The sequence below is a fragment of the Manacus candei genome, unplaced genomic scaffold (genome assembly GCF_025592945.1).
Source record: "Manacus candei isolate 608988 ecotype Guabito, Panama unplaced genomic scaffold, ASM2559294v1 h1tg000014l, whole genome shotgun sequence".
NCBI lineage: Eukaryota > Metazoa > Chordata > Aves > Passeriformes > Pipridae > Manacus > Manacus candei.
Genome location: NW_026138062.1, coordinates 65,537,140 through 65,548,079, shown reverse-complemented (window position 1 = coordinate 65,548,079; position 10,940 = coordinate 65,537,140). Strand labels below are relative to the sequence as shown.

Below are 10,940 nucleotides of genomic sequence, written 5' to 3'. Positions count from 1 at the left end.
GGATATCTGATTGCATTCACTTACCCCAAAGGATTGGACATAAAGGACAGTTGCTTACTACAGGCTCATCATAATTCTTGTCACATATTTCTGGTATATTATTATTATTATTGATAATTTCTGGTTACTTGAAAAAGGTTGGCTTTGAGGATAAAGAGCAGCACTTTGATTTTACTTGGAAACGTGGGACACAGCTAAAGGCAGATGTAAGGCAGGATGTACTGAATAACGCTGAATTTTCAGTTAAATCTTCCAGGTACCTGGCTGGTGAGCTGGTGTCCAACACCTGGGTCAGGCAACACTAGTTAGCTGTTCTTTTTTGGTATTGTTGGGGTTTTTTCTCCAGTGTGCAGGGATAGTCTTTTTTCTAAGAGAATTTACCCAAACAAATTTCTTGTTATGGTAAGAACTGAGTATAATGATGACACCATCTTTTTCTCACACTCATGTATGTGAAATAGATGAACAACAAACTTTCAGTACAATTCTTTGCAATGGAGGGTAAAGGATGAGATCTTCACACGACACAGGAACTCCATTTCTGTGTTTTCCTACATTTCAATGCAAAGCTGACCCTACAGCGGATACAGAAATAAAGAGAAAAAAAAACTAGCTTCAAAATGAGTTTAGCAGCACTTATGAATTACAAGATGCTCAAAAATGAAGCTGTTCTTCTGTAGGAATGGCAGATATCCTCTGTTTTACAGAAGCCATTCACAGTTGCATGTGAAAAGTGGAAATGGGCTATCTTTCCCGGGTTCCAGAAAAAAAAACCAAAATGGAGAGTAGCAAACAAGACATACCTGACTTAGGTACATTTATGTACTTAAGGTACATAACATACTGTCATGGTTTAGGAATGGTATTCTCCAATTTAGTCTTCCTGTCCCCCTGCCCTTCTCCTGTGGCAGGTTGGAGAGGACAATTAGAGGCACAAAAGTTAAAGACCACAGGTTGAGATATGAACAATTTATTGGAAACAGCAATGAGACAAGAAAACAAACAGTAACAGCAACAATACTAATAACAGAATGTACGAGAAATGTTATTGTGGAAACCTTCAACCATACCTGACCGTGCCACACTACCCCGACCTGGAAGCAGGCGTTTTCCCAGTTCCCAGAAAATGAGGTGAAGTGGTATAGAACAACCTGCAGGTCCCAGCCATGTTCCCTCCTGGCTACTGCAAATATTAACCCTGTCCTGTCCGGAACCAGGCCACATACATACTTGTATTTTAAGTACATTTATATATGTAAGTCAACAAAGATTAATCCACTGGGTTAGTTGTTTAGGTGCATTTTTTTCCTTCTTTTGCCAAAACTCATGTTACTCAAAATTCCTATCAAAATAACATTTTAAGATTCTAACTTGTTTGTTAACATCACCTGTTTCCTTCATTGACCTAGACATTCATCTTACTGCCAGAATTTGAGTGTTCACTGCATTAATAATTGAACACAGACATTTAATGGGAATTAGAATTTGTCCACCTCTCTCTTCTGCTTTTGATCACAATTTGTTTGGGGTTTGTTGTGTAGAGGAAATTATTAGTCTGATCTGAGCCCTGAAATTTCCCCTCAATTCTTAGTTTTGCAGAGCCTCATTTTTGTTAGAGTACTGCATCCATCTCTGGGGTCCCCAGCACAGGAACGACATCGACATGTGGGAGCAAGTCCAGAAGAGGACACCAGGATGACTGGAGTGAGCACCTATCCTATGAAGAAAGGCTGAGAGAATCAGGATTGTTCAGCCTAGAAAAGAGAAGGTTTCAGGGTGACATAATTGAGGTCTTCCAGTACCCAAAAAGCCTAGAAGAAAGATGGAGAGAGATTACTTACAGAGGCATGTAGTGAAAAGGGGTTAAGACTTCAAACTGAAAGTGAGTAGGTTTAGATTGGATATTAGGATGAAATTCTTTTAGTGTGAGTGTGGCGAGACAATGGAACATGTTGCCCAGAGAAGCTGTGGCTGCCCCACCCCTGGAAGTGTTTAAGGCCAGGTTGGATGGGGCTCTGAGCAACCTGGTCTAGTGGAAGGTGTCCCTGCCCATGGCAGGGGGGTTTGATCCAGACGATCTTTAAGGTGCCTTCCAACCCAAGCCATTCTGTGATTCTACGACTCTGAAGTTCACAGGGTTGGTACATAAGCATGTGGTGAGGTGTTGTTGACTAAAAATCACAGAAACATAGTATTTTATAACTGGAAAATAGAGCTTCGTTTAAGTTGAGTATCAATGTAAGGGTTTCCCCTGTGTGCTTCGAGAACTTCCCTCAGCACCTCTTTCATTCGGTGTTCACGCTGACTCCCTGCGGTAGTTCTCACGGTGGAAACACAATCTGTGAAGCGGACACCAAAATTATGAGCAACACCAGCAGGGCTCTCTCACATCAGCACCCACGGACACCCACGGGTGGACGACCGCGCACACTGCGGTCGTCTAACGCCGGCTCGGTGGGATGGCGGCCATGCCGCCCCGCCCGCCGCAGGCCCGGACCGCGCAGTTCCCTCCCCCGGCCCGCCCCTTCCCCCCGCGCCGGAGGTGCCGCCATGGCGGGGCCGGCGCTGCCCACCCCGCGGTACGGACACCTGGGCCCGCGGGGGCCCTTCCGCGACGTGTACGAGCCGGCCGAGGACACCTTCCTGCTGCTGGATGCGCTGGAGCAGGACGCGGGCCGCCTGCGGGAGGCTCGGTAGGGGCGGCGCGGAGGGGCGGGACCGGCACCGGCCGCCAGGCACCCGAGGAGGGGGTTTATCTGCTGAGGGATTGCTGTCACAGAGGGACTGGGCAGCACAGTTTCAGAGGGGCCTTAAAGCTGTCAGTATCCAGAGGAGGGCTGCGAAGACGGTGAAGGGTCTAGAGGGGCCATACGAGCAGCGGCTGAGGTCACTGGACTTGTTCAGCCTGGAGAAGAGCATACTGAGGGCAGACCCCATAGCTTCCCTCGTGAGGGGAGGTGGAGGGACAGACACTGATCTTTGCTCTCTGTTTACCAGTGACGAGACCCGAGGGAACGGCATGAAGCTGTGTCAGGGAAGATTGAAGTTGGATATCAGGAAAACATGGTTCACCCAGAGGGTGGTTGGGCACTGGAACAGGCTCCCCAGGGAAGTGGTCCCAGCCCCAAGCCTGACAGAGTTCAGGGAGGGTTTGGATGATGCTCTCAGGCACAGGGTGTTATTCTTGGGGTGTCCTGCACAGGGGCAGGAGTTGGACTTTGATGATCCTTGTGAGTCCCTTCCAGCTCAGAATATTCTACGATGCCATGCATTTGAGCCCTGCTCTCTTCGAGCGGCTTCACAGTGAACTTCCATAATTTCTGTTGCAGTTCAGCCTTGCTGCAATAAATGTACAATAAATGCTGTAGAAATGTAGCTTGTACTATTGAGATTGCATAGTTAACAGGAACTTTCATGTTAGGCATAGGAGAAACGTATGTGTTTCCAGAAGTGGCTTGTAATCACCAGGAATCATCTGTATGGGCACCAGGAGGCCTGGAAGCCACTATGGGAGAGGTGACATAATGTGAGCATTGAGGGCCATGTGACCAGCAAGTTCAGGAGCCGGAACTGATGATCCTTGTGGGTCCCTTCCAACTCAGGATATTCTATGATATTCTATGACTTTAGCACGTTTGGGAGAAGGAGAGCATGTTTCATAACACTGTCTTGACTAATTCTGTATCTGTTGTGATGCTCTTATATGTTACAAATAAAAGTCATCCAGAGTTTTCTCTCTTTAGAGTTGAGATCTGCCTTGAAATAGGATCTGGATCTGGTGTGGTTTCAACATTTCTAGCTTCTTCCATTCTTGGATCCAGTGCACTGTACATGTAAGTATAACAGCATTTTAACTGTTGCATGCAATAATAAAGAATGCTTAGCCCTCAAATATATATTTTTCATTTTACCATTTTAAAAACTGTTTACAAAGAAATATTAGCTCAGTTCTACAGCTAAGGAAATTAAAGCAAAAAGAAAGCCTGTTGAGCATTTCTGAGATGTGGACTGAGGGCAAAAGGGGATGCACCACAACAGGTGCTGAACTATTTACTTCAGGTTCTGTAATTAAGTAGTGCTGTGACTACAGTTCCATTTTTCCATGCCTACACTTGTGTTTGCTGGGTTGAATCTTAAATTTTACCCACTGACTAGTCTTCCTGTGGTCTCATGAGATTAGTTACCTGGGTGTTGGGAGTAACTGAATTTTATTAGAGACTTGTATGAATATATATATTTATGCAGAGCTAGCGTTGAAGTGGAAATCCTACACTTCAGCTTTCAGACAGCCATTAAAACTCACAGTGTAGCATTGAGTGGTTTAGCTGCTAATACAATGTGTGTGTTTTACTAGGTGTTTTTTGCTATTTACTTGCAAAGCAAAGGATGCTGAAATGGATATTGTCTTTGAGAGTACATAAATTAGCATGTGGTTCATAGGGTTAAACTTCCATGTACGGTAGCCTATAACTTACACTTAGTAATGTTTTGCTTTTAGATGTACAGATATCAACCCCATGGCAGCTTACTGTACACAGGAGACAGCTCGGCTTAACAATGTTCACCTTCAGCCAGTCATTACTGACTTGGTAAGATAGATGTTTCAGTAATATCTTCTTTATAGTTTTTGTAATTTTTTAATACTTATTAGAGATCACAGAATCACACAATAGTTAAGCACATGTCCAGGTGGATTTTGAATGTCTCCAGAGAGGGAGAATCCATGACCTCCCTGGACAGCCTGTTCCAGTGCTCTGTCACCCTCAATGTAAAGTTCTTCCTCATGTTGAGGTGGAACTTGTTGTGTTTTAGTTTATGATCATTACTCCTTGTTTTGCTGTTGGGCACCACTGAAAAGAGCCTGGCACCATCCTCTTGGCACCCACCTTTGAGATATTTATATGCATTAATGAGATCCCCTCCCTCTCAGTCTTTTCTGCAGACTAAGCAGGCCCAGCTCCTGCAGTCTCTTCTCATAAGAGAGATGCTCCAGACCTGTAATCATCTTTGTGGCCCTGATTCTGAAAAGTAACTAAAAAGCCTAGAACAAACCTTCTTTTTAAAAGCATGGATGGGGAAAAAGAAAACAAAAATGCCAAAATGTTTCTGAAAGAAGAGAAAACCACACTACTCAAGCTCTAAAATTCATAATTAAGCTCTAAAAAGTCATTGAATTAATTTAAAAAATAAATTGTGTAGATACAGTTTGGGAAAATGCTGGACGAGGAATTCTGTAGTCACTTGACATTATCATACCCCTTCCTCTAAAGCTATACAGTTCTTAGTTCTCAGCCTTTTCTGATTTAATTAGGACCTGTGTATATTGTTACTTTTAGTTTCTTACAAAATTTGATATGGAGAAAACCTAATTTTCTCATCTTTTAACCCTGAATATATATGTTTACAGAAGACGATGTAGATAGGCAACAATAAATGGGATTTAAAATGGATGAACAACTGCTCATACCTGAGAACTGAACTGCAGTTGTCACAGATCAGTCATTTTGGCTAACAAATGTTAACCAATGAAAAATTCAACATTCTTTTATATCTAACTTAAATTCTGAACTAAAGTACTACCCCTGTGTCTGCACATGTGTCTCTTGCTTTTCTACAACTTATGCATAACATAATCATAAGACTATCAAAATTGTTCTGCTCTGCATGGGTACTTCTTCTTGATGCTTCTCTTGCACATAGAAAGTAAAGGTTAGTATTCCTAAGTCAGGATGAAATGCTTAGAATATCCAGCATTACGTAACTGTATTTTTACAAAATATTTGCATTCTTCATGTTTCAAAAAAAAAAAAAACCACACAAAAGAATCATCAACTTCATCCACAGGTCAAAGGATTGTCTCCAAGACTAAATGGGAAGGTTGATCTGCTGCTGTTTAATCCACCGTATGTGGTAACACCTTCTGAAGAGGTAAGAAAAACTTGAAATACACAATAAAAATAGTATTTCTACTGTCAGAGGAGAGACAGCAAATCAAAAAGACCCTGCTATGAAAACTGCAAGGGTTTTTTGAAATAGTAAAGGATGTTGTAGGACCAGCACTGATTTAGTGAAAATGCTGGAGTTCCCTATAAACTCTACATGGGAATAAGGATTGCTAGCTGCTGCTTCTCAGTACCTGCTTCCTCCATCAAGTATAAACCATGTAGGACTTCTGTTAGGCATACTAAATAGAAGACTTTCAACTGAAAATGCATTTGTTTCCTGCAGAATAAAAATCCTCTGCTTCTGCAGACTCCTACTCTCAGAATTTGACCATAAACACTTCAGGGGTTTTCTGACGACCTTTGACTTGGCAAACAAGCTCATAAAACATTACAAGAAAATACATACAAAGTATGTGACAATGTAGCTCTTTTAATTCAGTTTAAGAATAGAACTTGAAACAAAATAGTATGTTCATCCTGTAGAAAGTAGTCTTGAAGTAATTTGCTGCATAAACTAACCCACTGAATCAGAATTGTCAGACTTCTAATGGCAGACACCTAAAGCTAGAGATTATAGTGATGATTCTCTTACAAGTACCACTGACAATTCTATCATTCTATGTTATGACAGTCTTTGTTTTCATTCTTCCTAGGTGAAAGGCCATGGAATAGAGGTATCCTGGGCTGGTGGCAAACAGGGCAGAGAGGTAATGGATAGAGTTTTCCCGTTAGTACCAGACCTACTTTCACCAGGAGGATTATTCTACTTGGTCACAATTAAAGAAAATAATCCAGGTGATCACTGTCCTTGGACATTTAAATGTGCCAAACCAGTTTTAACACTATTAATCAAAATATTGATCACAGCTAGACCAAAAATACAAGCAAATTTATCAAAACTAAGACCTCCCCAAGCTAATTTGGAAAATGGTAGTATGTAGGACCCTAGCAGCTCTGCAAGAGTTCAGTTTTAAGTCTGAGAGGTGACTGTAAATCTTCTGAACTAATTAACAAAGCCAGGCCAATCCTTTCTCATGGAAGAGAACGGTGGTGTTAACTTAAAAGACAAAAGCCCTTAGCTGGAAATGTGATGCATTTCATTTTAAAGGTATAGGGAAAAGATTTGGGCTTGTTTCTTCTGATCTAATGCTAATGCCTACAAGTTATCAAGTAATTTTAAGAAGAAAGATTATTCTTCACACCTGATTTATTAGGCAGCTTTTGGGAGATGATGCTGCAAAATCTCCTTTTTCCTTTCTCCTACAGTTTAGCTTCATACAGAATTTTTCTTTGTTATTAATAGCAAAATACTGAACTTCAGGTAGTAAATTGTAAGCTTTATTCTTGGTGGGAGATTATTTTGCACAAAAATTACTGTCTGAAAGAATAAGAGGACATAGTTTATAATCTTTGCTTTACAATTTATGTTTGACAGATACTTTATAACCAGTTTGTAATTCAGTTGTAAACACTGAACTTTCAATTACAGATGAAATTCTGGAAACAATGAAGAAAAGTGGCTTAGAAGGCATACAAGTACTTTCCAGGCAAGCAGGACAAGAGAAGCTGACTATCCTCAAATTTAGGAAGTCTTGATAATTTCTCTTCACCTTCCAGGGAGTAGGCATGCAGAAAGTTGAACATCTAATTGTCAGCTGAACACTGAAGTTGTCAAATAATTTTTAAACCAAGATTTTTGACCTTCTTGAGGTGTACTCTCACTTCCTGATTACTGCAGTGAGACTGATCAAGACTCTGTATTTATATTTATTCTGGATGTGAACCAGCTGTTGTCTGCTGGCAGAGGTACAGTTATCCTCTGGCTATCTGCAGGGCAGTTGTGGAGGGACCATGAAGTAACCCACCCTGCTGCATTTGCACTTAAGCACCAAAGGCTTTTTCCTCTATAAATAAGTATTTGTATATTTGTCATTGCGTCTTGTTATAATAACATACTTGATGTAATTCCTCCTGTTTTTAGAGCTAGTTTGTAGCTATGCTGGGTTTAAAGGAATACTTTGAATCCGTGGTACTCCTTTTGATGTAGTATCAGGCACCTTTACAGGTCTAAGGCACAATGAGCAGGTTTGTTTCTGTCAGAAGGAAATGGTGTACTTCTGAACAGAAAGGAGAAGCAAGTGTCTTTCCTGTGCCAGGTCCTGCCCTTGGGTCACCACAACCCCCTGCAGCGCTACAGGCTGGGGGCAGAGTGGCTGGAAAGCTGCCCAGCAGAAAAGAACCTGGGGGTGCAAGTTGACAGTGGCTGAATATGATCCAGTGTGTGTGCCCAGGTGGCCAAGAGGCCCAGTGGCATCCTGGCCTGTGTCAGCAATAGTGTGGCCAGCAGGACCAAGGCAGTGATTGTCCCCCTGTGCTGGGCACTGGTGAGGCCACACCTCAAATCCTGGATTCAGTTTCGGGCCCCTTAGTTCAGGAAGAATGTTGAGGTGCTGAAGCATATCCAGAGAAGGGCAAGGGAGCTGGGGAAGGGTCTGGAGGACAAGTCTGATGAGCAGCTGAGGGAGCTGGGGGTGTTTAGCCTGGAGAACAGGAGGCTCAGGGGACACCTTGTCACTCTACAACTCGCTGAAGGGAGGTTGCACCCAGGTGTGGGTTGGCCTCTTCTGACAGGTAACAAGTGACAGGATGAGAGGAAAAAGCCTCAAGTTGTGCCAGGGGAGGTTTGGATTAGGTATTAAAAAAAAAATAAATTCACACAGAGAGTTGTCAAGCTTTGGAATAGACTTCCAGGGAAATGTGGAGTCACCATCCCTGGAAATGTTCAAAAAACATGTGGATATAGCACTTGAGGACATGGTTTAATAGTGAACATGAAGTGGTGGTGGGTTGGTTGGATTTCATGATCTTAAAGGTCTTTTAAACCCTAACAATTCTATGATTCAAGGCATGCTATTCCTTTCCTGAAGTCTTCTGGGCAGTAACATGGTGATTGTGCTCCCTTTTATGCCATTTTAGAAGGAGGATACTACTATGGAGTAATCTAGATGAAGAGTAGTCATCCATGAAAAGGTATTAAGCATGCAGTTAAAAAAGTCTAGTTCCTGGGTAACTGAAAACAATGACTGCAAGGAAGTAGAGAAATGGAATAAAAGTCCTTTCTCAAAATCACTACCCAAAACAGGAAGGTATTTCCTGACCAACAGACCCCAGTGGAGAGCTTTCTTCTGCAGCAACCTAAAAAAACTTCTCCAGGAGACTGAAAAAAGGAGGGTTTAGACAGGCAAAAGTGGAGGTGCTGTTAGCACAGACATGCCTTTCTATGCCACTTGAGGTATTTGACTGCAAAAAAGCTCATATAGGTCAAAAGTCAACTTAGGCCAGTCTGGCATAAAAATTATTCCTTAAACCATCCTGAAGAAGATAGAAAAAAGGACTGAATTGCAGGAAATGTGCAGTGGAGATTGTTTTACACTCTTGAGAGCTGCCATTCCCCAGCTTAGCAGGCCGCTGAAGAACAAGGCTGCAAGTCAATTCAACAGTTCAAACACAGCTAACAGCTCCCTTCAGTAGCTTTTCTGTCCATTTGTTTTTATATGAATGAACATGAATGTGAACACAAACACACAACAAGAGGGTTTAGAAGGAAGATGCAGTCATGATAAAGGTGTTGCTTAACATTTATACAATACAATATTGTATATTTATACAATATACAATATTCAAGAATTACAGTTCTTGAAACTACTGAGGCTAAAAAAAAATTGCATTTCCTTGACCAAAGTGAGGCTTGACTTAGGACTTTCTTTTACATTCTGAATAACTTGTTAAGAGAAACTTTGTGCCATACGTGATGTGAAGTGTTTCCACACTGAAGATTTTAAGCAAAGTTTTGATTTTGTAGTGACCAGCTAGTCACTTCTGAGAAGCTATATTGCAATTTGCCTGCTTCCTACTTCTAGAACCTTTTTGACTTGATGACAGACCTTAGCAAAGCCACACTTTTTTTTTTTTGCTTCAGTTTCCCCTTACAAAACTGTTAGAAGAGGTTTTATGCACAATTTTGTTTTTCTGTAGAATCATGGGATTTGATGTTAAAGGCACAGGGCTGTTTGAATGAACCAATATGCTGTCACAGCCATAGACCCCTCTAGAAGTTTACAGTGTTGACTGCTTTGGCTAATCAGAAGATTTTAAGATGCAATCAAAACATGCAATAGAATTAAGCTACGTGTTTAACAAAAGGAAGTTTTAATTAAACTGTCTAGATTTTAGTTATCACTAAAGAATTATTTTTAAAATAGGTAATCAAAGATAAAAAGAGAGCAGTCATCCGGCACATTAGATCACAACACTCAACAGTGTGTGCAGTTTTAAGTTATAAAGGACAGAATAATAAAAATCAGAACAGAAAGTGTAATAAAACAACATGCTTTGAACAAAAGAATGATTGCACTGAACTATCTAACAACTGGCTACTTGGAAAAGGAAATACATGCATCCACTTAAATAATTCATGAGGCAGTTCTCCTGGTGGAGAACCAATTCTCCAGTTGGTCTGCTGCAGCTTTGGTGGAAGTACTTCTCGAAATGCACTCCAAATGAGAACGTAGGTGAGTTCTGCCAGAGGTGATCCCTGTTATGCTCCCATCACCCTGGTGAAGACTGGGAACTAGTAGACACAACAGGTAATTTTTTTTCAATTTTGAAATTTGCCATCTACAGATGTGTGTATGTACACTTAGCATTTGTTAAGGTCTGCTAGAAGAGTCTAACATGGCTCTTTTCAAGCATTACCTGGTTAACCCCAGCTGGCCTTCAAGTCAGTTACTGACCTTGTAAAGAGAATAACCACAGTGATGCAACTGAGACAATCCTGGAGTTTTAGCATCAGTAACTATGAAACAATACAGCTCTACCTACTCTGTCTTTTCAGTTAGACCTTTTCAATACCAGTGTTAAATCCTTTCCATTCTCTCTTACTCAAAAAAATTGTCAAGGAATTTCTCCTCTGTAAGCCCAGTCTTACCTGTTAAA

General features: G+C 41.4%; 1 protein-coding gene across 2 annotated transcripts; it reads left to right on the top strand.

Annotated features, from left to right (window-relative positions):
- The first annotated feature begins 1,054 nt into the window (after positions 1-1,054).
- On the top strand, positions 1,055-10,882 carry N6AMT1 (N-6 adenine-specific DNA methyltransferase 1). 2 transcript variants are annotated; one of them, XM_051779774.1, is made up of 6 exons: positions 1,055-2,693; positions 3,744-3,833; positions 4,499-4,589; positions 5,845-5,928; positions 6,599-6,652; positions 7,435-10,882. In XM_051779774.1, exons 1-6 carry the CDS (start codon positions 2,362-2,364, stop codon positions 7,453-7,455), a joined length of 672 nt encoding a protein of 223 aa, XP_051635734.1. In that variant the 5' UTR covers positions 1,055-2,361; the 3' UTR covers positions 7,456-10,882. The 2 variants fall into 2 exon arrangements, with proteins under 2 accessions (XP_051635734.1, XP_051635733.1); XM_051779773.1 differs by having other exon boundaries at positions 2,503-2,693; positions 6,599-6,740.
- The last annotated feature ends 58 nt before the right edge of the window (positions 10,883-10,940 follow it).

Coding starts and splice junctions, on each gene's coding strand:
- N6AMT1 (XM_051779774.1), top strand. CDS start 2,362: ATGAGCAACACCAGCAGGGCTCTCTCACATCAGCACCCACGGACACCC. Junction 4,590..5,844: donor AGCCAGTCATTACTGACTTG/GTAAGATAGATG, acceptor CTTCATCCACAG/GTCAAAGGATTGTCTCCAAG. Junction 6,653..7,434: donor GTGGCAAACAGGGCAGAGAG/GTAATGGATAGA, acceptor TTTCAATTACAG/ATGAAATTCTGGAAACAATG.